This window comes from Haliotis cracherodii, unplaced genomic scaffold (genome assembly GCF_022045235.1).
Source record: "Haliotis cracherodii isolate W230 unplaced genomic scaffold, xgHalCrac1.p SCAF_8, whole genome shotgun sequence".
In the NCBI taxonomy this organism is placed as follows: domain Eukaryota; kingdom Metazoa; phylum Mollusca; class Gastropoda; order Lepetellida; family Haliotidae; genus Haliotis; species Haliotis cracherodii.
Window position 1 is genome coordinate 19,512,948 of NW_027266341.1, and position 27,605 is coordinate 19,540,552.

The 27,605-nt window shown below is 39.6% G+C and overlaps 1 protein-coding gene across 1 annotated transcript; it reads left to right on the plus strand.

Annotated features, from left to right (window-relative positions):
* The first annotated feature begins 1,016 nt into the window (after positions 1-1,016).
* On the plus strand, positions 1,017-27,123 carry LOC139450070 (PGAP2-interacting protein-like). Its single transcript, XM_071231710.1, has 15 exons — positions 1,017-1,125; positions 9,880-10,192; positions 10,582-10,736; positions 11,166-11,352; positions 11,615-11,754; positions 14,195-14,428; positions 15,564-15,641; positions 16,121-16,200; positions 16,775-16,880; positions 18,391-18,526; positions 19,402-19,466; positions 20,965-21,106; positions 21,811-21,960; positions 22,466-22,621; positions 23,378-27,123. Exons 1-15 carry the CDS (start codon positions 1,017-1,019, stop codon positions 23,457-23,459), a joined length of 2,133 nt encoding a protein of 710 aa, XP_071087811.1. The 3' UTR covers positions 23,460-27,123.
* The last annotated feature ends 482 nt before the right edge of the window (positions 27,124-27,605 follow it).

Genomic DNA, 27,605 nt, shown 5'->3' on the forward strand with positions numbered 1-27,605 from the left:
GTGACCGAAAAACAGGGTGTAACAGGGGTCCTTTCTGGCCCACAGAATCTGAATAATTTATGAAATGAGCGAAACGTTTTGAAATTGTTGTGGAAGTTATCAGACGTGTTCATGTGAACGAGAACTAGACTTTGATCTTTTCAACGCCTCTTGTTTTTGGACTTAAGCAACACTAAACGCTAAAACGTGAACCACTGATTTAATGTTTGAACAAGAGCAAGTCTTTGACCCAAGATAGTGTACTTATGGAGATATTTTTGCTTGTTTGTTTGTTCGCTGTTTAACGCCGCACTCAGCAATATTCCAGCTATATGACGGCGGTCTGTAAACAATCGAGTCTGGATAGATAATCCAGTGAGTGATATCATGAGCATCGATCCACACAATTAGGGTACGATGACATATGCATCAACCAAGTCAAGGAGCCTGACCACCCGATCCCGTAAGACGCCTCCTACATGGGTTGCTGAAGACCTATTCTACCCCGGAACTTCACGGATGTATGGGGATGTAGATAAAGACAGTACAAACAAAGTAAGACATTCATCTTAAAGTTGGACAAATCGGACCTTTTTTCACACATTTGGTCCGTTTTTTGTGAACTTGATCATGACAGAATTCCAAAATGTGAACACGAAAGGAGAAGCAGTGCTAGTTGTCGGCCATTTGAAAGTGATTCATAATTTTCGTACCAATATTTCAAAGTTTTCAATAACCGTTATCATTTATAATCTATTTTATGGTCTCTGTCTTTATAATGGACATTTCCAGTGAGACCATGTCCTACCTCGTCCTTCACCTGTAAAAATAGTTGCAAATAGAGCTACCAGGGCTAAGGAAGTGAGGAGTGTATGGGGAAATAACATTGTGTGCTATGTACTATATAAACATTACGACTAGTCTCGGTCAGTCCCATTCTCTCACGCACGTCATCACTATATCAACAAACCCAAAGAGGGCCCCGCATGTAGTTAGACTGGTTCTGCAACGTACATCGCATTACGATAGTGGCCAGCATGGCGGAAGCAAGTTGGCGAAAGAAGACCAGCGGCAAAGACGAACGTGCCAAAATGGGGGATGTGCAGACAACAAGCGCGAAGACACTTATCAGAGACACTATTAACGGTATGTTTGTTTAAATAGAAATCATTTCTCACTGACATGCTCACATAACGAACCACCTATACACGCAACATCACCGAGACAAGGAAGTCGGACTAGGTGAACATCAAAGGCAGATAACTCTGTCTTGTTACAAGTCAATGGAAAGGGTTGTCAGTTTCAGCAACTGAAATCTTTTTTTTTATGCACAATGCCCGCTGACAATGATAGAGATGATGGAATCACGTTATCGGTAATTTAATTTTCTGGGGATATCCAAGTCGATTACTGTTTACCGACACTGACTGATTATGAAATAAATATTCACTGTATCAACAAGTCCACTTAGTCACTTAGTGTTTAGACTTACCTTAGTTCCAGAAATAAGTTATCGTATTTAAAAATATGTATCTATACAAATTCAATTAAAAATATAATCCAAATGGAGCCCCCTGACAATTCCTATAGCTGAGGCTATCTGGACTCGCCAAATAATCCTTGACTTAAGTTGGATGAATATCATTTAAACATGTTTAACTAGTACATATTTTCTTGAATATAGATGCTGTCAGATGTATCAAGATATATGTCAGGAGTGAAGCGATAGACCAGTGCATCGTGAGATTTGATGCGACGATAAGATACACAATATGTTTTGTTTCTGTATCGATACAAGACGATACGCTTGTGTTGTAATAAGCATATCATGTTCAATAATACAAATAGCCGCTCAAACATGTGTCTACAGCTTGCTTTTCCTTTTGAACCTGCTCTGAAATATGAAAAGTCAAATGTTTCCATGTGCTTGACATTAAAGGGGCACTGATCTAACGCAATTCCCCGGGACTGGTTGTTGCCTTTGTTATTGTTTTTTCCCAGTGAGTACCCGGATGTAGAGCAGAAATCTAGACTAGCTCGCGACCTCTGTTGCGCCATTCGTAAGCGCATTAGTCACTTTTATGGATACCGGTAGTAATAAGAGCGTATGGTCACATTGATCAACAAAATGAAATACAGTTTTCGAGATAATAAGGAAATGTAGGTATCTTTGTGGGTAGCATCGGTAATGGTGGCGAAGTTTTGATAAGTCACTTGCTTGGTAATTTTGCGATTTTCGTTTACACTATTTTGACTTGCAACACAAAGTAAATATTTCATCTGAGCATTGCTTTTTTTATAGTGTGTATATTTTTTTACTGTCAAAATGTGTAACATATTTATTGAACGTACAAATATTCAGTTATTTTACAAAGTGACTGAAAAACATTTCCATCTGTATTATTATGATAACGAATTCCAAACATTTTGATGTTTAATGTCATCACCAAGAGACTGAAAATGTTACGTTGAAAAGTACATTTCTATGTAGTTTAGCTTCTAATCCTACATAATAATCTGTTGTGATGTTTGTAGGCCCTTTGATCGTCTTAATCAATCTGGACAGATTTTTTAGTCAAAATGACTGAAATATTTACACATTTTATAAATTGCCTGAGAGAATCACATTTTACAAATTGACGGTAATCTATACACGCTTACAAAGAAATGACCTGTGAAAACAACGTCTATCGCGCATTGAAGAATTTCCCAACCAAGACGTAGAGAAACAAGAACGAATCGGTTCAAATGAAGGAAAACAAAATGCAAATACCATAATTACAACTTACCAAATTTATGTGTATAAATAGGCAGCTTCCTTGTTCGAGGAATGTATCCGTGAATATCCACACAAAGGAATAATGTCCCACTCATCTGCAGCTATACAAAATAACTTATTCGATGTCACGTGTCTCTGTAACTATCAAATATTCTAAAAGATATATATCGTTTCGGGATATTATAACCAGTGTTCGTTTCTCAACTGATCACTTGGATTGTTTCAGGTGTTTCACATAGGTGTCAAGTCTCAAGGGTTGGCTGAGAAAGGCCACGTGACAACTATTTTCATTACGTCCACGGTTCCTAAAAAATCCACTGAGTTTGATAACAATGAGCAACCAATCAACGTATTATCAGTTAACCCTTTGAACAAAGTATGTTGTTTTTTCATCGGCACTTCACGCCATGATATGAGTGTATTCCCTTTGTTTTAGTAAACCTAGACATGTAAACACTCACTTTTGACATATCCACTGTGCAAGATAACAGTGATTAATCAATCAACGTATTTTCTGTTAATCCTTTGATGACTAGGAACGATCCGTTGATTTACCTAAAAAAGTAAATCAACTGATCTTTCATCTCTTGCTGGGCTGCCACGTGCATATTACATAACGCACATTTCACCTCACTTCAAACCTGGATTTAGATTGAATAATTACCCCAGACACAATAAATGCCAAATGAGAACCTTTGTCAGGTAATCTAAGTGGTGCTACCACTATATTGTACCTGTAATAAATTCATTAACTGAGCATCAAGTGAATGACAACAAATACACATGTGTAGGGTTATACGAGAAAACGTGGATGACAACAAGGGAGTAGTAATCGTATTATCGACGCAATCCGAAATCCGAAAATGCTTTCACTGCATGGATACTTTTTTTTAGTATTAAACTATAACCATCTGGGGTATTTCAAAATGACGACTTCCGATGAGCTCCGCCGTTCTTTTTGTCTGTTTGTTTAGGCTGAAGAAATTAATTAACATGCGCCCTTTGTCGAATCTTTATATATCACATTTAACCAATCAGTGTTTATTCAAAAATGCGTAAAACAAATATTGCCTCCAGCCTCCAAGTTTATTTAGCTGTCCTTGCAGACGGTAGCCCAGTCTCTGGTCACGCTCAGTTGCGTTGCGTATCATCCGGGTACTCACGGGGGAAAAAACAATAACAAAGGCAACAACCAGTCCGGGGAATGGCGTTAGATTAGTGCCCCTTTAATATGGGTATCGCGATACATATTGTATCATGACCTATGTATCGTCTCACCCCTAATATATGTTTACTAAACACTTTACTGAACAAAGTGAATATTATAGAGGGCTATTCACTGAGTCAGAGAATATAATTAATAACGTTTCATTTTCTTGAAAACATAAGTTGTCAGATGCAGATGTAGGATGTAATGTAAAAAACTCAATAGTCTTTTCACAACATCTAACAATCCTTCAAAATTCACGATAGTCCTTTAGCCCGAGACAACTAAAATGTGCTGAGGTCAAGTAAAAATCTAATGATGATAGTCCTCATTAATGAGTAGTATTTGAGGTCTATAATTCTGAACCAGTTGTCAATGCTTCAATTTTGCTAAAAATTGCAACTGAATAAAACTGACAGAAAATAAAAGCATAGTCAATATATTTGTCTTGTTCAAGCAGGACTAACTACAAACTCTGAGGACTAAGGTTTACACAAGTCCTCTGGACTGGTCATAAGACAAAACAAATTTCTAAGGCTGTCCAGTTGTAGCCTGTGCCAAACAGAAATGCTTCACATTCATGTTATTCAGCTCCAGGGGGGGATGGCCTAAAAGTCGGGCCGGGCCGGGCCGAGACTGGCCAAAGTTGAATTGGCTAATTACTCCATTATCGGTGGCCATACCAACATATCATTGATGCAACACACACACATGACATTAATGAACAATCATCAACCAAGAACGTGCACCATAATTAAGTGAATCGGAGTAAATCGTTTGGAAACCAGAAAGTGGAGTTGTGTGTTAGCGTCGCTGATCTAGGTAACATGCAAAAGGGCAATCGTTAACCGAAATAGGATTTGAAACGTAACAAGTACTTCTAGCTATCGTGATACAAATTTCCATCTGTCGGCATAGCGTTTAAATTTATAGGACAGTACTATATCTAAGTAAATACCACTTAATAATGTCACTGTTCATCGTATTTAAAGCAGACATGTTGGTGATAGTAGACCTCTTCTCCCCATACTCTCAACAGTCTGACAAGTGTTCGGTCCGACTTGGCCCGGGCTGTCAAAATCAACACACACAGACGTATCATCAAATATGTTTACATCTATAGATTAGTATTATATCTACCTTTATTCTACTTTATAATGTCACAGATAGCGGTATTTAAAGAGTGTAAGGAGCTCAAAGTGAAGCCCTTTTCCCTCTACATTCTGAACATAGACTCTATCAGAAGTGTTTGGCTCAATTCTCATATTGTTTCCACATTATTATAATACACTTGTTTTAAAATAAACTTGTTATAATGTGCCTTCTCTGTATGTTGAATGTTCTGATTATGTGTTTTGCACTTATTGTGCATATATTTTGTAGTTTGTAATATTGCCACTGTTTCTTCATCATGTTCATGGAATGTTACGCAATACATATCTCATCTTCAACATCTTTATTGTATGATAGTTTGTTACAGTTTTGTACAAGGGCATGGTTGGTCAAAGTCGCCTTATGCGCTGCAATTCGCTATGCAGAGTGGTGTCCCTTGGGCACGCCAGAAACCTATGACAGTGTGTTCGAATCCCGGTTCGCCCCAATTATAATGTCAGCACTATACCCGTGCTCATGGGTTTCACCAAAGTGGTGAACGTCTAATACCTGCATCGCTTCGGGCTTTCCTTCCACATCAACTGATATAACTGGAATTATACTATTCAAAGCGGTGTTAAACCCAACCAACTCACTCACTCACTACTCTTGTGTACGGTTCCGTTTGGTTAACTGGGTTTGTGTTGTGATTACTTCTGGCTTAAATTTGAAGTATGTTCAGAAGAATGTTACTATGTTCAAGCCAAACATCGTGAATATATCATGCAACCGCATTATTTTTCAGGAGAATAATTGCAAACTAAGGATCAACATATTGATTTCCCATGTATCCAGAAGCAAAGATCTCATACGGGTGTATAATCTCTGCAGGAAGTTAAAACAACTGTCAATACAATAAACCATGCAGAACCATAAACCGCCGTATGAAACGGTATGAATCATATTTTACATACAGTGAACTACTTGAAACTTTGCTCAAATCTGCACAGAAAGCACCATACATGTGATCATGAAGACAACTTATTACAAATATCTGATATCAAACCCGTTGTTTTACATGTGTTGTTTATTGAACAAAGTCATGCTTCATAGAAGCCTGGTATTTAATTGTTTTGAACAATAATTTGCAATAGCAGTGTGAAAGGGGAACGACATGCTTGACCTTAATTCTCGATGGCTGCCTGAATAACATACGATACATTGCATAGGTAGTGCGCAAAAGAGCTTTTCGGGTAAGGGAGATAATCACTCACTCTCCGTGATACAGCTTGAATAAGATATGATGTACAGCATTGCAAGGTCACGCGTAATAAAGCTCTATACTACGCATACAGCTAAAGGAGATAATTGCTCAATGCGCAATAGGTAGATTTGTTAGTAAATTTATTGAACCTAATAAAGTCGATATTTTTAATTTGATAACATAGATACAAATATGAAATTTTGGAGTCCGATAGTCACATGTTGTCGTTGTTCAAAGGCATTGAAAACTGTTCATTGTCACGTCACATAAGACCACAAGGGTTCGCTGAACTCAGTATCTCGTGTGACCGCTCTTGGCAGCAATCACGGCTCAATCACCAGCTGTCAATTTACAAAACAGAATAATACATCAAGATGACAGTTTTCATGTAAAAATTAAGTATTTCTGAGCAAATTAAAGATACATATATCTAGATATTGTACATATCTTTAAGTTGTTTAGAAATACTTAATCGTTACATGGAAACTGCCATCTTGATGTATTATAATGTATTATTTATTGACAGCTTGTGATTAATTGTTACCAGATGGCTCCAGCTGGGGTAGCAGACGACACACTTTCGAACAATGGGGAACAGGGTAAAAATATGAGTAGGCTGGTTATCATCGAGCAGACGACTCACCAGTCTAAGATGTATTGAAAACACACACTTAATTCTCAACCTTATCTAATGTGAATTCAACAATTTATCATATACTAAGCAGTGGGATATTCTGTTAATAATCTCTCATAATTCTATTGAATGGTTCTGTACATTCTATCCATGTTTATTTGTACAAAGCTGTTTTATGTATATACAGAAGTGAGACATTAATAAATTATTGTCTGTCTGTCTACAAGGTATACCGTACAATTAAACCGATTACACACAGGATCCTCACTTTGAGCTCCTTGTTTTCTTTAAATACCGCGATCTGAGACACTATAAAGTGGTATTTAGGTAGACATAATACTTGTCTATAGATATAAACACATTTGTTGTTTCATCTGTGATGTTTAAGTTGATTTTGACAGCCCGGACCAAGTCAGACCCAACACAAGCCAAACACTTCTGATAGAGACTATGTTGAGAATGTAGAGGGAAAAGGGCTTCACTTTGAACACCTTGTTTTCTGTAAATATCTGAGACACTATGAACATGATGAAGTGGTAAATATACTGAACCAACTTAAAAAATTCACAATTCTAAAATTTTAACATTTTGACCAGTTATCATTGTGGGTCCTTATTGTGTATTTAAACAGTAATGGCCACGTATTGTCTTCAGATAACACCCGTTTTTGTGCAGGTGAATCGATCAAAATCATGTGCACAGCACTATAGTCATTGATAGTGGCAAAAGTGGTTTTTCTCACGTGCAACTGGTCGCATGGCCATAATACCGCACATGTTTTCAGCCATACTTATTAGCAGTCATTAACAAAAAAGAAAAACACAAGAAAACAAAAGTCTTTACGGCCATTTGTCATGCCACGCCTTTCAAATGTGCAACGTGAACATGCCATCAGCATGTTGCAGACGGGAACGTCCGTAGCTGAAGTCACAAGGATGATGGGTTGTAGTCGACGGACTGTGTATGATTTACAGACGCAAACAGGTACCACCGCTGATCGCCCTCGGCCAGGTCGACCACATGTGACATCACATGCTGAGGATCGTCAGATTGTCCTACGTCACCTCCGTAACCGATTTTTGACGCCTATACCAACCATAAATGAACTGTTTAGGGGTAGACTGAGTGCGCAAACTGTTCGAAACCGTCTGAGAACTGCTCACCTTCAAGCACAACGGCCATACTGCGGGCCGATTCTGACTTAGTTACACAGACGTCAACGTCAATTGTGGGCACAGCGATGGACTCAAAATCAGATCTTAGTTCTCGCTGCCACTAAACAAAGATCTGAGGACATCCCAATAGGAGTCACATCAGAACGACCTTTCATCCGACCAATCAGAGCATCACTAGCTTCAGCATGTATACATGTTGGGCTGTTGAATATTCCAGTTCATGTTGATATAGTCATAACTACTCATAGGCTTTTTGAAAGATAAGTGGGGCGGTCTGGTAGCCTAGTGGTTAAAGCGTTCACTCGTCACGCCAAAGACCTGGGTTCTATTCCTGACATGGGTTTGATGTGTGAAGCCCATTTCTGGTGTCCCCCGCCGTGATATTGCTGAAATATTTCTAAGAGTGGCGTAAAACCATACTCACTCACTCACTCTAAAGATAAGTTGTGCATCCAGAGCTCTAGATAACTTTTTGAGGAATTGAGTTTTTACTCTAGGGTGTCTATCTTAATTGGGTTATTAGATTTTTCATTGGGTAATCAATATTTTTTCACTCATCTATTTTTTACTCTATTTGGTTTTCCCCAAAATTAGGGAACATGTTAAGATTCTGAAAAAAATGAAATAATGTTTTAGATGAATATAACTGTTCTAAATGTATAGGCTTGACTCGGAAAGTAAATAAGCTTGTAATTGTATTTCAGAAATGCGCTCCTTTGTACGCATGCTGTTTTTATACATATGTGTGTCTCTGTGTGTGTCTGTGTGTGTCTGTGTGTGTCTGTGTGTGTGTGTGTGAGAGAGAGAGAGAGAAAGAGAAAGAGGGGGGAATATTTTATGTAAATACGCTACTTATCTGTAGCTCTGATATCACTGATAACAGGACCAAAGAAGTAGAGGTTTTAATGCTTAGTTTTACATTATTGCACTGAGTACAATGTTAAAATACCTGAGAATTTTGGAAAATAAGAACTTTCCTTGTATTCCTTGAACTGAAACATTGTGTGTAGCAGTCATTAACTGCTAGGTTTTAATCAAACTCCTAGGACTGCCAGTGACTGAGCCTATGGTAGATTTATGCTCAAATGCTTACTATGTGGCCTGTTAGCATGGTTGGTATCACCACTTTACATTTGGGACCTAGTTTTGTGTATTGGGATATTTTGTGTTGCAAAACACGGTCAGTGGGTTTTAAAACAAGCCAGTTGGCCGTATAACTATAACATGGTGGCCTGTGTGATTACTTTCTTATAATTGTAACTTTAACTATTTTGCACACTCATAAATATTATCATTCCCAAAGAGCAAAAAAGGTAAAAAATTACAGTAAGCACCATTATTGTTTATTCCTGAGTCCTTTTAATCAAGGGGCAGTCGGGTAGCCTAGTGGTTAAAGCGTTTGCTTGTCATGCTGAAGACACAGGTTTGATTCCCCACATGGGTACAATGTGTGAAGCCCATTTCTGGTGTCCCCCGCTGTGATAATGCTGGAATATTGCTAAATGTGGCGTAAAATCAAACTCACTCACTCACCCTTTAATCAATTTCTGGAATACATAAAAGTTATTCAGTGGTTGAACAAGCATGTAAATTACATTGTAATGCGTAACCCTAATGTGGAAATGATATAGGATCCCTAAATTCTATACTATTGCAACAACAAATCTTCAGCCTCCCCACCCCCACTCCCCCTTTATTTGTACACTGGTATTTCTTCAAGGACTAAGTATATGTTGTTTGGGTTTTCAGGCTTTGTGTTCTGGAGCTTGTTCCAGGCACTGGCTCCCATGATTTGGTTCTACCCTCTCAACGAGCTGGAGATATCGGGGTACGAAGCCTTTGCTGCTGTGTGGTTCTGTCCCATATTCTGCATCCTCCCCGGCTTCCTGTGCCTGATACAGAACCGATGGGTCCTTGGTCTGCTGCGGCTAGTATGTGTTGGATGTCTTGCGTCCTTTCAGATGCCAACAACACTGTCACGGTTAGTGACACTAGCTGTCGGATCTGGAACAGCGACACTTGTCATGGCTGCTCTGCTCTTCAGTCCAAGTACAAGGATCAGGTATATTAGTTATTATGCACTGGGTCTTGTGTGATGTCGCTGAACTTATCACTGATTGGTGGACATAAGACTTAATTAGCATGTTATAAACGTTTTATACAATGTTATACATAAACATGTTTTTTGAGTTTTAAACATTGGCAACCGAAATAACAATTCAAATATGGATTGGATATAAAAAGACCTCACCTATGTCTTTGTTATAAAAACTAACTCTCTCATCAATAAACACATGTTAAAAGTTTAGGAGTTTTGCTTTTTATAATGCATCAACCACTGCAGATATGTGTGATATGGTGAGATTGAAAATTTGTAATTCATCCACTTGTACTTGTAGCATGTGTAGGTGGCTATGATTATTGTCCAAATGCTGTTTTTGGTTTTTTTAGGTCCCAGTTCTACTGGAGTTTGATGTTAGGGATGTTTGCATTCCTGTCCAGTCGGATATGGCTGACATCATTTGTCCCCACCTGGTGGTCAAACTCAACAAACACAGCAGTTATCTCCCTTGGCGCTATTGCTGCTCTTGATCAGATCATGTCAGGTAATTATGAACATCCACCGATGAAATCACCTGTCCTCAATATTTGGATAGAATAACATATATACTGGTAGTCAACATGGTCAAGATGAAAATTGATCCCAGACAGGGATAGTGTACAATAGCTCTATAATGGTGCCATTTTGTACGGTCGTAATACAAATAATAATATTACTAAGGTATTTTTTGATGCACCTGATTCTATTCACCAAATGAATGGTCATGGTGCTACAGTATTATTAACCTGGTCAATGGATCAATGTGCACTTGATGGTTTCATTCTCAGCTTCCTGGGGAGTATAAAACCCAGGTGCTAGAAGCTTAGCGGTCACATATATAACTGGATATCGTGGTGTCTCAGACTAATCTACACAATGGGATGTAAATTAAAGATATGATCAAGCAAGATTGGTTTCTTTTTCTTATTTTCAGGGGATGACAGAATCGAAGATGGCTCGAAACGACTATCAAAAGCAGAGCGGCCATATTGGATCCCAGCATCTCTTGGGTTTGGCAGTCTGTTGTATGTGACACATGCCTGTTTTGGGGAGGTGTCACTGATCCTCCGATGGGTGGTGAAAGGTTACCCTGACCATGGCCCTATGCCTTATCCATGGGGGTGAGTATCATCCAACCATTTCCTGTAACCATGGTCACCAGTGTAGCACTGTTTTACATGTAATTTTGGAATTTGCTCTCTGATTTTTATGCCTTGGTAAATATGTCTTGTGAAAACTTTTCTTTATTTTCTTTTTCAAGATGTGGAAGAGAGACCATTAAAAAACAAAATCGTGTGCATGTTTTGTAGATAAAGAGAACTTGGCACTGTGAGAAATTGAGAAAATGAGTTACAGTTTCACAGACTTGTTCTCTGTTTTCAGGGGCCTTGTACTGCTGAGTCTGGCGTTCGGCGCCTACATGTCACAGTGCCACCATGTCTCCAACACCACCTGGTGGTGGGTGTGTGGCCTCCTTGGCTTCTTCGCGATGTACTTCCTGCCTAGGTGGATGGGTTTTGGAGGTGAGAGAGGGATTTTGATTGGTCCTTGATAACACATGTATATTGCAGGCATGGGTGGTTTACCCTGTAGCTGAGAGTGGAGTGATTGGACTGATTTTTGTTTACAAGCTGAAACTTTGTATGAATATTTCTGAAAAGGACTCAGAGAATTCCAGTCCAATTTTAGACGTTTTTTTAACGTTTTTGCCAATTTGACTACTAAATCAATTGCCCATTAGCTGTTCAAATGCAAAACACTCATTGCTTTGGACCACTTTGGCAAGGTCTACGGACCTATAGAACTTTAAAGAGTCACCTCTTTCCTATGACGGACTGCTGAATAGGTACATGGCCCACTTACCTCCAGCAACCATGACAATGACCTCAGCATTTGAAAGACATTTGCACTTTAACTATATTTTTGAACTTGTCCCTCCACAACGGTATGCAATATTCCTTCTTGCTTCGATCATATAACAGTTTTGAACAATGTAAAATAATCACCGGAACACACCCTCCGACTACCTCGCTCCCAGCCTAATCCTGTACTTCTTGTCGATATGCAATATTCCTTCTTGCTTCGATCATATAACAGTTTTGAACAATGTAAAATAATCACCGGAACACACCCTCCGACTACCTCGCTCCCAGCATAATCCTGTACTACTTGTCAATATGCAATGTTCCCTCTTGCTTCGATCATATAACAGTTTTGAACAATGTAAAATAATCACCGGAACACCCCCTCTGACTACCTCGCTCCCAGCCTAATCCTGTACTTCTTGTCAATATGCAATGTTCCCTCTTGCTTCGATCATATAACAGTTTTGAACAATGTAAAATAATCACCGGAACACACCCTCCGACTACCTCGCTCCCAGCATAATCCTGTACTACTTGTCACTTTTCCCTTCAATATCCCATAGACAGGGTGGGCAGTCATGACGTGTTGTGTCAGGATAAGTAAATAAGGGGATATGTTTAACTTATCCCTCCACGACAGTGTAATTATCCCTTGGTAGGACAACGGGTTGGATCAACTGTATATCCCCTTCTGGGATATGGTGGTCGAGCCAGAGCAGGGACTAGACAAGACTGCCACTTTGTCTTCAACCCATGGGTGTGTTCAGCTTCACCAGTCCTGTAATACATCACCACCATGCCTGGTGACAGGTAAGGCTGGGTCTGAAATAATGTTGCAACTGGAGGTACATGTACTTGAAAGATCAGGAACCGTAGTTACCCTCACGATACGTAGTACCCTCGGTAAGGAAATCATTCCGTAGAAAGGAAGACAAAACATGCAGGAGTACCGGTATGGGTGTCCTTGATGGCAGTTGCTCCATTCCCACCCTGTCAGCGGCAATGTGGAGGTGGTACGAGTTGTTGGGTGGAGGTGAGAGGACCCAGCTTGTGTTGACATCCTCAACTGACAGATCCTGGAGTAGAAGTAAATTCGCTTTGCATGGTTGCGCCACTTGGCGCGCCAGAAACCTACGATGGTTGGTTGGAATCCCAGTTTGCCCTGATTATGTTTCTAGGTCTGTCAGAACCATACCCGTGGGTTTCCCCGAAGTGGGAAACGTCTGCATGTGGGATTTCCTCCCACATTTAGCTGACACGCTGCATCATAACTGGAATACTGTTTGTAGTGATATTAAACTCAGCTCACTCACTAATTGAATCACTTGGCTTTCCTCTCTCATCAAGCTGAAGGGCATAGGTTAGTCTAGGGGTTAAAAGGACTTTGTTCCTCATGCTGAAGACCCAGGTTCGATTCCCAACATGAGTACAATGGAATATTGCTAAACGCAGCGCTAAACCATACTCACTCACTCACTCACTCACTCACTCACTCACTCACTCACTCACTCTCATCGAGTTAGAACACCATGATACAATTGTTTGATAGGCATTACTTAGAAGTTGACAAATGACAAAGTCGACTCAATTTCAGGATAACAACTTCTTTATTTACTGTAAAAGGCTACGTTTTGGTATAGATCCTTATACAGTTGTCAAGCAAGGCTCATGATCTGTACCGAAACATCACCTTTTGCAGTAAATAAAGAAGTTGTTATCCATTGATTGTGTGTACTTTAACATGAAATGACTGAAATACTCAAAGCAGCAATATATTAAATATCAGGGATGTGAAATCTCCGCAGAAACGCGGAAAATCATGTTGTTTAAAACAGTAGTCCTCAGGTAAAAATCATCTTCCGCATAAAAATATAATTTAAAAAACCACGCCGAAAAATTACTACTTTTCTTGGTTTGAATATTGTCCAAACTGCACGAAATTGCTTGAGATGCAATCAGATGTTTAAAAAATTTCTGGACTTTTCCTCTTTTTGGGGGGGAAAACCTGCTCACATCCCTGAAATATATTAAATCCAACTGATATATACATTGTAATGCATGTATGTATCCATCATGTCCACGTTTATTCTATTTTCAGGTGGCCTGGTTTTAGCAGTGTATGTAATGTCTGTCTGGCCGAAACTATTTGACCAGATGTCTGGTTGCCCGGCAACAAGCCTCACTCTTGCCATGGTGGTGTATGTTGCCGAAGTATTATTTGGTGTGTGGACGGTAGCTTACAACTTTGTCCCTGGGGGCGTGTACACCAGGGAGCACACTGATTGGCTGATAGGATTCGTCATGGTGATGATCCTGTTTGGACTGTATTCGCGTATGTCTTTTGACCTTTTAGATGTCATTTAATGTTTTGTATGACCACTTTCCTTGATCATCTTGAGATAGGGTAGACAAGCACCACACTGAAGACTTGGGTTTAGTTCTCAGAAGGAAGCATGTGAAGTGGTGCACGGGTGGCCCAGTTTCGGAGGCAACAGAAGTCGCTGGGACCGCAAAAAACTTCTGTTTGTTGATTTGAATCCCGGTTTGCCCCGATTAGGTTTCTAGGTTTGTCAGCACCATGCCCGTGTTAGTGATTTTCACGAAAGATGTAATGTCTGAGAACTGCATCACTTTGGTCTTTCCTCCCTCATTAAGCTGACACACTGTGATTTAACTGGAATACTGTTAGAAGCAGCGTCAAACCCAACTCACTCACTTTTAAAACCATTCCTGTGTTCCTTCTGTGATATATGATTGAGAACAAGTGACAGGACTTTATCAAGTAATAAAGGGACAGTAACTGTTGCGATAGGAAAGGGCGGAACAAAGCCGAACAACAGTTCCTTTTGTATCCAGACAGATTGCCATCACAATCTTCAATCTTCAATCTTCCTAAGAGAGGTGGGGTGAGGTGAAATTGGGTTTAACGTCGCATGCATGCGTGCGTGCGTGGTAACAACAAGTACCATCTTTTAACATCTTTTGGTATGCCGCGGCCTGGGATCGAACCCTGGACCTTCCGCTCTCTGGGCGGACGCTCTACCACAAGACCACGGAGGCGGTCCTGCCTAAGATAACATTTCCTTACTGGGGATTCAAGGTTAGAATAGGTCCCCAGCAAATTAGGCTGGTTGTAAGAGTTGACAAAATGGATTGAGTGGTCTGGGTCAGTGACTTGGTTGATTGCATGTCATCGTACCCTGACGGCGTGGATCACCACGCTTATATGAATTGTTGGTCCAGACTTGATTATTTACAGGCAGCCATCGTATGTCTTGAATATTGCTGAGTTTTGTGTCTAACAACAAACAAACATAACCAAACAACCAAATACTCTCAGTTTCCACAAATAGCATATCAGTGTTAATCGCGCAGAAAACATCCTTTTCATTTTCCACTCATAAAGGCCCACATAACTAACAGCCCCAGTGTCCATGTGAATATATAATAGATTCATTGTCTTTCAGGTGGTAAAATAACGGAGAGCAGAGCTGCCTTTGTCACCATCAACAAAACAAAGATGCCATCTACATCGCATAGCATTTGTGAGAACATATTGACGCTTTATGTTTGATCAGATATCTGACAGAAAGATCTGTTTACAAGTATTTACTATATGACCATTAGCTGATCAGCTGAAAATGATTTTGATATAATATAATATATCATTGATACACTACATTTTCATCCCAAACTGTCTTCCACGGGAGTTATTGGTTGAGATAAAAATGAAATTGCATCACAATCCTTTACAGACCATTGTGATGTCATCGGTTACCATGTCACAATCAAATGACATCACTTTGCGCTCAAGACGCTCAAAAGTTAGTGGAATGATTTGGTGTAATATATAGAACCTCATTCTTGCGTCTTTTGATACCAAAAATGTTAAGTTTGAGACTCCAAGGCTAAAAATGAGATATCAAAAGACACTTGGGTGAGATTTGTATTTATCCTGAAATACTTTTGATAATAGTTGTGTCTATGTTTAAAAGTAATTTGTGTAATTGTTTCTTTATTTCAGTGTTATTTCTCCTAGTCATGGCTGGCCTGGGGGGCTTGGGTGCAAGGTACAACCCTCGTCAATACGACCATGCACCTAAGGTGAGTATGGCTTGTTATTGAAGGGAGGTAACTCTAACTACTCTATGTTATTGTATGCCTGATTCCCATCTCTTGACAGTTGCATTTTGTAGAAGTAATGCAATGTTTTGATGCCCATCCATTGTTCTAGTTTTGAACAAATATTTATTATTCTAGACAGAATTCGATGTTTTACACATTTATAAATATTATTGCAATGTTAAAATTTTGGATCAAGTTATATCTATTGGTAATGCATATATGTATTTATAGAGATAATTGGAAATGATGCTCATGATATCAATCACTGGATTGTCTAGTCCAGACTCGATTACTTACAGACCTCCGTCATATAGCTGGAATATTGCTGTTAAACAACAAACAAACAAACATGATTTTGTCAGCTTTTGATAGGACATTCTTATAAATCATTACCAAATTGGAAAAAAAATCTTTAGGACATTTTGGATGAAAATCACTCAACGTCCTAGAAAATGAACTAATCTGAAACTAATTATAAAACAATTTGAAAGTTTTGATTGTAATATTTGCATGTGTCTTATAATCCACCTTCCTGTGTGTGTGTGTGCTGCAGACCGCCCCGCATGAATTCACCGCTGCCATCTGGACCTACCACTTTGGCTATGATAACAAGGGCTGGCCCAGCCTGGAGAGAGGGGCCCAGTTACTTAGTGATACAGGTAACACCTGACCCGTGAAGATCCGGGGTAGAATAGGTCTTCAGCAACCCATGCTTGCCGTAAAAGGCGACATGCTTATTGTAAGTGATGACTAACGGGATTGGGTGGTCAGACTCACTGACTTTGCTGATGCATGACATTGTATCCCAATTGTGTGGATTGATGCTCATGATGTCAATTGTCTGGTCTAAACTCTATTATTTACAGACTGTTGCCAGAGGCCACTATCGGGATCGGGTGGTCAGGCTCGCTGACTTGATTAATGCATGTCATCGATCCCAATTGCGTGGACCGATGCTCATGATGTCAATCACTGGATTGTCTGGTCCAAACTCGACTATTTAGAGACCGCCGTCATAAAGCTGGAATATTGCTGAGTGCGGCGTAAAACAACAAACCAAACCAAAAAACAGGTAACACCTCAGGGATTCATCTAGACCTCTGGCTTTTTGGGAGTACAAATTATTTCAGACACTGATACTAAAAGCTGCAGGTACTAAAAGCTGCATAAAATCTCACTCACTCTGAGTTTCGTGTCACAAACAGATCTCAGGTATGCTACTGTCATGACTACCATGCTTCATCATAGATTTACAATAATCATAAAAGAATTGATTACTGATGTTAACAAAAGATAAACAAAACAATAATGTAACAAGCAACAAGATCCAGTGTTATACCGGTAAACTTACTTTCTTTGAGGGCAGTCGGGTAGCCTAGTGGTTAAAGCGTTCGCTTGTCATGCCGAAGACCCGGGTTTTATTCCTGACATGTGTACAATGTATGAAGCCCATTTCTGGTGTCCCTGCTGTGATATTGCCGGAATTTTCTAAAAGCAGCGTAAAAACGTACTCACTCACTACTTACTTTGACTATTAAACGATACTTGAAACATCAGAAAATACTGACTTGGCTGTGAGGATTCCCCAGCAACCTGTGCTGGTCGTAAGAGACTCCAAATGGATTGTATGGTCAGTCTCAGCGACTTGGTTGATAATATGTCGTCGTACCCTTATGAATTGCATAGTTGCTCACTATATTGATCACTGGATTGTCTGGCCATCATAGAGCTGGAATGCTTGCCGTAAGAGGTGATTAAAGGGATCGGGTGCTCGGGCCTGCTGACTTGGTTTATGCCTATAATCATATCCCAATTGCGTAGATTGATGCTCATGATGTCAATCACTGGATTGTCTGGTCCAGACTTGATTATTTACAGAACATTGTCATATGACTGGAATATTGCTGAGTGCGGCATTAAACAACAAACAAACAATGACTATTTTGATCACTGGATTGTCTGACCAGTCAGCTGCCATCATAGAGCTGGAATGTTTCTTAGTGTGGCATTAAACAACAAACAAACAAAACAAAAAACAAAGAAAATTTGTGACAGGTCTGGATTAGACCATTAGAACCTGTAAAATAATACATACGTCTGCTTAATACAATCATCGATTTCATCTGGTTTGATAATGTGAAAATATGTGTGACATTCTGCATGTTTCAGGTGCTGACTTCATCACGCTGCTGGAAAGTGACGCCTCCAAGCCGTTCCTAGGCAACAATGACCTGGGGATGTGGCTGGGCGAGCGTCTGGGGATGTACGTTGACTTCGGAGTGTCCACTAAAGACCACACTTGGGGGTAAGGATGTTGCCTCATGTGCAGCCATGTCATTGTTCAAAAGTTTACAGCTTTGAATGACACCCTGTAATATTTGACCACCTGCTTGGTAGAGCATTGGCCCGGAGAACGGAAGGTCATGGGTTTGATCACCGGCCACATCATACCAAAAGACATTTAAAGATAGTATTTTTTTGTTACCCTGCATTAAGGGTCTAGAACATGTACTGGTCTGCTCGGAGTCGGAATGGCGGAATGCAGAACGGTATGTCAATGGTCTAGCACTAGAAAACCGACATAAACTCAGACTAGTACAAATACGCACGCACACGCACGCATACACATCACAATATAAGTGCAATAACGCGACATATACTGTGTCTGAGTGGCGTATTGATTTTAAACTGCGACTTGGTATCTTAGTAGGCTAGCACTATAAAACCCAGCATTAGACCAGGCAAGTATAGTTTCAGTTCAGTGTATTCTCAGACAAAAAACACCATTCCGGAATAGTACATGCATGCACGCACGCACCTTCCCTTAAGGTGCCAGAAACCTATGTATGATCTTAGGTTCAAATTCCAGATCTGAGGATAACTTCTTGGTTTGTCTGCACCATGCCAATGTTCTTGGGTTTCACCAACTTGTAATCATTTAGGACCTTCATTTCTTGTTGGCTTACCTTCCACATCGAGCCGACACGCCTTGATATAACTGAAATACTTTTCAAATGGTGTTAAACCAAAAACTGACTGTCACAGACTTAAAATAATATAATAGATACCAGTCAGTGATATTATGAATTTATTGAACCCACAGATTTCTAATTTCATTGATGTAAAGTGTGCATGTCTGAGGTGATCTTGTATATCAAATTCTTTTTTTCTTATTCGTAGGAATTTGATTCTGTCGAAGTATCCTATCGTGAAGTCCACACATCATCTGCTTCCATCGCCCCACGGTTAGTGTCGATGCTACATATTGTATATTCATACAAAAAGTTTGTTGTTGTATAACACCGCACTCAGCAACATACCTGCCATATGACAGTGGTCTTCATATAATTGAGTTTGGACCAGACAATCCAGCGATTGACATCATGAGCATCGATCCACACAATTGGGATATGATGATATGCATCAGCCAAGTCGGCGAGCATGAGCATGACAGGCATAGTTGCTTTTTACGGCAAGCATGGGTTGCTGAAGACCTATTCTAACCCAGATATTCTCATACAACAAGTAAAGAATTGGCAGCAATTTGGGTACGCTTTAGGAATTGACAACCAATTTTTAAAGAATAAATTTAGCTGTTGAGAGCCGATAACCAGTGGTAACAAGTATTCATATCTAGTACAGAAGGGTTCTATTGGTTAGATGTTTGCATTATTTGTATTGTGGTGTCATGTGATCTCCTACGAATACAGATGGTGTCCGCTCCCAGCTATTAGCGATTTTCCAACAATACTGCAACAAGGTCACCAGAAATGGGCTTGGGTGGGTAACAGAACCCAGGGCTTGATGTGACACGGACACCACTATTCCATATGCTGATGAACAAAAATAAAGGAACATAGGAATCAAAGGCGAATCCAGCTTTTTTGAAAGGGAGGGGTCTAAAATTTCAAAATCCTCTCTCAGTCAATTCTACTGCCTAAATCATACTACTACATTTGGTTTTCAAGGTGGGTGGGTCAGACCCCCTACCCCCTCTGGGTCTGCCTATGTCCATATCGCAGATTAACAGTTACTGCAGAGTTCAAATAAAATATGTCATATGAACCAGTTAGTTTACTGAATGAAATGATAGTGTCTGATGATCTTATTGTGTTGTATTACCAGATAATCCTTCATTATCTTCGAGATACATGTCAGTAACATGCTTCCCTTTATTGGGGATCTGTTATTTCCTCCCTCGTGGAGATTCTGGATCAGAATTAATCCCCAGTACCTCATTCGTATCATAGGACTGATTGATTGATTGTTGTTAAGTGCCGTACTAAACAATATTCCTGCTACATTTGTAAAGAAACTAATCTGGACCAGACAGTCCAGTGATTGACATCATGAACATCGATCTTCGTAATTGGGATACAATGACATGCATCAACCAAGTCTGCGAGGCTGACTGCCAGAATCCGTTAGTTGCCACTTACAGCAAGCATTGCTCGCTGAAGGATAATCGTAGCCAGGATCTTCTCAAGGCTTGTCATAAGAGATGATTCTACTTGGGATCAGGGTGTCAGTCAGTGAGTCTCTGATGATGGGGGTTGGATCACTCATTCACTGGTTTGCCTGGCCCATTTATTGACAAGCTGCTGTAGTGTAGCTGTAATATTGCACACTGTGGCATTAAACAATGTTCACTCAACCCGGACCCTAACTTCGGTCCATCCGTACTATGGCAGTGAATATAATAACCATTTTGCATAATATTTTGGGGGGATTGTTCTTCTCTAGGTGAGCTTGCACCAGCCATCACCGCCACAGTCAACTACACCGGTAAACTTGTAGACTTCGTCGTGACGCACATGGGCAATGACCGCGATGTGCTGGACAGAGAGCTTCAGGCAAAATTCCTGTCAACTGAACTACGTAATGCGTATGTAATCATTTGTTCATTTCATCAAACATAATTTGAAAATGTTTCCAAAAATATTTTCTGTCTCTGTGGTGGGGCAATGTGGCCCAGAGGCTAAGTGTGGTTGGGTAGTTGAGTAGATGTAGTGTTGGCTCAACCCTTGTTCAATTCCCAACATCAGCAAAGTGTGTGATATGTTCTTCAGTATGGCTCCTTAATCTCTTCCTATACCTGTGGAAAATTGGTAAGAGCGGCATTAAACGTCATTCCCTCACTCACAATAAACTCAATGTCGTATTGAGATTTGCTCTTCAGTATGGCTGCTGAAGCATTCACAACTGATCATGGTCAAGTGAAACTGGTTGATAAAGTTTGGGGTGGGTGTGTGGAGAATATGTGTGTTTCTGGTTTCCCAACCTTCTCTAGTCTGGAGCACCGGACCCTTAACCATTTTTCTTGATTTCCTTAAGTTCCACCGTAACTTACATCACCATCCTAGTTTTGTCAGTGGTTATGCCATTAATGTACATTTGTTGCGCAAATACTGCTTTGAAAAAATAGAAAGAAACCCTGACCTATGTACCTCAGTCTTATGTTCGGATGAAATAGGAAGCATATTTTGTGGGGTGATGGTCTGCAAAATTGCTGAGGATGTTGAGCAGGGGCGACTATTTTCTGTTTTGCTCTTCTCAGATTTTCATGAAAATTCATTGTAATATTACCAGTGAGAATCCTGCTGTGTTCCTGGGGTATGTGACATCCCAGCCTAGGAGCCGCGATTACTACCAGCTGATCAACCATGGGAAGGTCAAGGACATCGATGAGACGGATCAGGACCGGTGGTGTGAATACATCATGTATAAAGGGTTAATAAGGTGACTGATGAGGACCGGCAGTGTGAAAATGTCATGTATACAGGGTTAATAAGGTTACTAATGAGGACCGATGGTGTGAATAAATCATGTTTAAAGGGTTAAAAAGGTGATTGATGAGGACTGGCAGTGTGAATACATCATGTATTAAGGGTTAATGACGTGACTGATGGCGTGAATACATCATGTATAAAGGGTTAATAAGGTGACTGATGAGGACCGATGGTGTGAATACATCAGGTATAAAGGGTTAATAAGGTGGCTGATGAAGACTGGCAGTGGGAATACATCATGTATAAAGGGTTAATAAGGTGACAGATGAAGACTGGCAGTGGGAATACATCATGTATAAAGGGTTAATAAGGTGACAGATGAAGACTGTCAGTATGAATACATCATGTATATAGAGGTTATCACGCGAGTGTTTTGATTGGTAAATATCCTGCATTAATAACCATGAAGAGTTAACACAAATGCACAATTATCACTTGTAATTTGACAATTGTAGACTGGGATATGCTCGGATCACGCATGGCGGTCTGAGTGATACAGAAGTCCAGGTAGCGAGGTTCCGCATCCCAGGAGATCCGCAAAAATATTCCGACCACGCCAAGACGTCCAGCGATGGTAAAAAGGTGGAAGAGAGAATACGGTTTAATTCCAAGTAAGGACTCTTTCACAGAAAGATTATATAAATCAATAATTTGTGGTACACCATGTGAAGGATATTTCATTGTTCCAATTGGAATATTCCTCGTTAAGAATTGCGAGAAAGAATCTTTCCTCAGTACCCTATCATTGATATAAAGATGATGTAACATTGATGTCAGACGCCACATGCAGCAATATTCCTGCTATATGACGATATTCTGTCAATATTCAAGTCTGCACCAGACAATCCACTAATTGGCACAATGACCATTGATCTAGGCAATGTGTGATATGATGACATGCATCAACCAAGTCAGCACGCCTGACCACCCGATCCCGTTAGTCACCTCTTTTGACAAGCATAGTCGCCTTTTGCGACAAGTATGGGTTACTGAAGACCGGCATCTTCATGGAGACAAATGTTAGTGAATCCTTTGTGACCTTATCCTCACACTATCGAGCACTAATGTGAGGGGATAAAACTTGATTACTACTGGCAGTCACTTTAGTCTTATAGTTATAATACGGTTCGCCCCGATTATGTTTCTAGGTTTGTCAGCACCATACCCGTGTTTCACCGAAGTGGTAAATGTCTTAGACCTGCATCACTTCGGGCTTTCCTCCCACATTAAGCCGACACGCCGTGATATAACTGGAATACTGTTAAAAGTGGAGTTAAATCAAACTCACTCACTCACTATAGTTATAATATTGTTGATTAAAACTCAATTCACTCAATCACTCACAATTATGGTATATTCTGTTCCAGGTTTGGCTCCTACCATGTAGGTCACGGCTATTTCAATGGCCATGGGTTCCACATGAGTACTCCCAAGTATTTCCTACCTTGAAGTATGTCTCACCCTGAAGTATGTCTCACCCTGAAGTATTTCTCACCCTGAAGTATATCAGGCTAGGGCTTCAACAAGTACTCGAGTACTCGGGGCCGAGTCAGTTTCAGAAAAATTTGAGTCGACTCGAGTGCATGCTAAGGGGAGATATCTCTAATTCAAGTAATTTGTTAATTTCAATACACATGATGAATAAAGATTTATTAAGTCAAGCAATCTATGCTACAAGTGAAAGCTGGTGTATATATAGATTACTACTAATAGTGTTGTCATTGCCTTGTACCAGCAATCTCATTAAAATCAGATCTTAGTTTTTGCTACCCCTAAACAAAGATCTGAGGACATCCCATTACGGGTCACGTCAGAACGACCTTCGTGAATTTTGACCGACCAATGAAATGACTGACAAGAAATCGACATTAGCCAATCAAAAGGCAGCTTTCTCGAGCTTTACAACACTAGTTTGAAACTGGCAACTACGCTTCGAAACATATTTTGACGTATTCTCAATTTTAAGAAAATATAACTGATAAGAAGAACATTCTGGAATGGCTTATAGATGGCCTAGATTGTATGGATATAATCATAAAGCCCGTAACCGTAGTTCGGAATACCCTGTGTTAAATATTTCGTGGTTGGATGTTTAGAAAACCCATTCTGACAGTCAATGTGTTTAGGTTTTCGAGATGGTGTGATTGGGAAAAACATTCCAACTGTCACCGTCATGATCTGGTAAGCGACGCTCTGATTGGTTGGATGAAAGGTCGTTCTGATGTGAGCCCTAAAGGGACGTCCTGAGATCTTTGTTTAGCAATAGCGAGAACTAAGATCTGATTTTAATGAGATTGATGGCAAGTATGAGTTGCTGAAGACCTATTCTACCCCAGATCTTCACGGGTCTCATTGCCTTGTACCAGGTACATGGGTCAACATGTCCCAGAAAGTTACGATAATGAAAATCTAACACAGCTGACTTTATTTAGGCTTTACTTATATATCATGTGCCTTTATTCGCTAGAGAAAGGAGGCTACATAAGCATACACGATCAACTCTTATTCATAAATATAATTGTGTTATCAGAAGGGTCTTAGTATCGGGTACTCAAGCGCCTCCCGGGTACTCGAGTGGAAAAATTAGGACCTGTTGAAGCCCTGTATCCTACCCAGAAGGACCTCCTGCCCTGAACTAAGTCTCTAGTAGTTATAGGCAGATAATGCACTCTGGTCTACAGATGGTATCTCCATAGCAAAAGTTGACATGTGTATTAGAATGATTTTACACCAAGCACTAGTTCCCTATTAGTCATAGACAGTGTACAGTGGTATATTAGATAGTATCTCCTAGCAAAAGTTGTTTAGTATATTATAATACTTTTACACCTAGCACTAGTTCCCTATTAGTCATAGGCAGACAATGCACAATGATATATTAGATAGTATCTCCCAGACATAACACCTGTGTACTGCTGTCTGAACAACAACCCATCATTCTCCTGATGTGAAGTGATAACCATCATGGCAGAGAAATCATAATACATGTAGTTACCAGTAACCATGGTAACTGTTTCATTTACTTTTTTGAGCTACTTGTGATACAATAAGCATATTAAATTGTTTTATAGGCATTACTTAGAAGTTGACGGATGACAAGATAGATAATAAGCATATTAAGTGAATTTTACAAGCAGAATTCAATTGTTGCTGTAACGAAATATTACTAAAATTCAAATGTGTGTTGTTTGTTTGTAAAGTAGTTTTTATTAGGTATTGTTACAAAGTATTGATAATTCATGTCTTGACATTGATATATACATATCCTTGGTCAGTAATATAGGGCATATAATGACTGCTCTTCTGATAAACATTGTATCCAGTATGTCAGGGTCAACATAAGGCTGAGTCTAATGTTGGGTCTTATACACACTGTTATCTTCTCAATGCCGTGGGGGCAGTGGCTAAAGTATTAGCTGGTCACGTTGAAGGCCTGGGTTCGAATCCCTCCTCATGTGGGAAGCCCATTTCTGGTGCCTCCCACCAACCATGATCTTGCTGGAATATTACTAAAAACAGCGTAAAAACACACTCAACAGTGTGATTTGTTTCTTTGTTTGTTTGTTTGATATTTAGCTAGCACTTGGCAATATTCCAGCTATATTATGGCGGTCTGTCAATAATTGAGTCTGGTCCAGACAGTCCAGACATGATCATCGATCTGCCCTGTTGAGATATGTCATCAACAAAGTCATCGAGTCTGACCACCTCATGTGTGAAATCAGTGTTCCACACATGCAATAAATCTTTTATTGCCCCTAGCAGATCAGTGCTAATATTGTTTGTATACGGAACAGAACCAAGAATGATATGATTCCATCCATCGTGTAGATTCCTTTGCCAAACCGATCATGGCTGGTATTAAAATAACCTCTGCATGCTTGTTCTCATACTAGTTATGTTATTGGTTTCAATTTCATAAATAAATGTCCGAGTTCAGTCATTTACATGTGGTATTATGAGTGTACGAAAGGTTTGGTAGTTGATCATGAACATTCAAAAGACATGGATATGAAGCTAAACGTGTTTGAATCTCATGCATGTTAGTCTTACCTACATCAAGTTTTCCTTGGCTACATGTGTGAATGTTGATGGAAGATATCTTTAGCTCACCATCCCTAATAGTATTGACAATTAGAATATTCAAGTTTTTCATGACACCATGATTTGCACTCAACCATTTTGGATTATGGTGTTTTTCTTTTCCTAGAATTGTTTGCCAGAGTTTTTCTGAAACTCACTGTAGATGTTAGTCACCTTAATAAAACATTATCAATTTTATTTTTTTTCATAATTGAGTTGAGCTACAGAGGTTTGTGGCTCTATGTTTACTACTACAGTGCTTGTATGAGAGCAGCTTGGCAATAAGGTTGTTATGGTGAATACTCCATATAACTGCGCTGAATTGAATTTTGAACCAAAAGCACAGTGTGAGGTTTTAATTGTTAATGTGAATACATATATGTTTAAATCTACAGTAAGCCAACTCTACATTGAAAGCATTGTATGTGTATCTCCTTTCTACCATGACAAAATTATTGTGAATTATTGTGAATTATTGTGGGTTTTCCATGTCTATCAAGGACACACAGACAATAGCCTTTTAACAAAGTATGGCCCTTTATATGCTCAAACACTTTTTGTTAACAGTTAGACGTTTAGGGCATATATAACAGGCATTTAAAGTGTGTAGCATACCTACTTCGTAAGCTAACGTGGGCATGTGTAAAGAAAGCCTTACAAGGTTTGGTTGTGTACTTCGTGTCACTATTGTGACGTCATACTGCCCATTGTGTCACAAAAGATATGACATCACAGTCGATATAAAAGAGGACAAAGTTTCAAGCTCTGTTCTCAAGTGTCTAAGTGTAACTGCAAGTAGTTATTCAGGGCTCCAAGCTGCCCACTTGGTCAAATTGTTTCACCAGGTCCAGTATCTTCATATTCTGTGAAAAGATGATCACCTGTTCGTCAAGTATTTAATAAATACTTCATTGGTTTATGTATTTTTATGTTAATTATGTATTATCACAATGATGAGTAGCTATGTATTTGTAGCAATGGTCTACATGTTGATTTTGTGTAAATGGTATTATCTTGGTATTATTATATTTTTGCTGCATATAATTTGTACCTTTGTTTGCTAATTGACAATACATTAAGTAATAAAGATATTGCCTTACAAAACATTTGTTTTTCTGTATTGAACTTAATCGTGGACTATGCGATAGGGTAGCCATGTGGTTAAAGCGTTTGCTCGTTACGCATTCGGTCCAGGTTCTGTTCCTTGTATGGATACATCGTGTGAAGCACATTTCTGGTGCTCCCTGCGAAGATATTGCCGGAATATTGCTAAAAAAGTGTCAACCATATTTTCTGGTTTGCTCCCTTGCTTAATCATCAGGGATTAACACAGGAGATACAAGGAAATAATTAAAAGAAATTCAGAAAAAGCACTGTAAATAAATATTGGTGTATACCAGGGAATTGTTTGTTGGACTGCGAACCATGACATACTTACACCTTCCCAGATTGTTGTTTACACGATTGCCTCAACAACTGAATGGCAATAATATTGGCGTGTACCCATAGCAT

What these genes read in the sequence shown, in the direction of transcription:
- LOC139450070 (XM_071231710.1), top strand. Translation starts at nt 1,017, where the DNA reads ATGGCGGAAGCAAGTTGGCGAAAGAAGACCAGCGGCAAAGACGAACGT. An exon ending in CCTATGCCTTATCCATGGGG is followed by an intron (nt 11,353 to 11,614) that starts GTGAGTATCATC and finishes CTCTGTTTTCAG; the next exon opens with GGGCCTTGTACTGCTGAGTC. An exon ending in TAGGTGGATGGGTTTTGGAG is followed by an intron (nt 11,755 to 14,194) that starts GTGAGAGAGGGA and finishes TTCTATTTTCAG; the next exon opens with GTGGCCTGGTTTTAGCAGTG.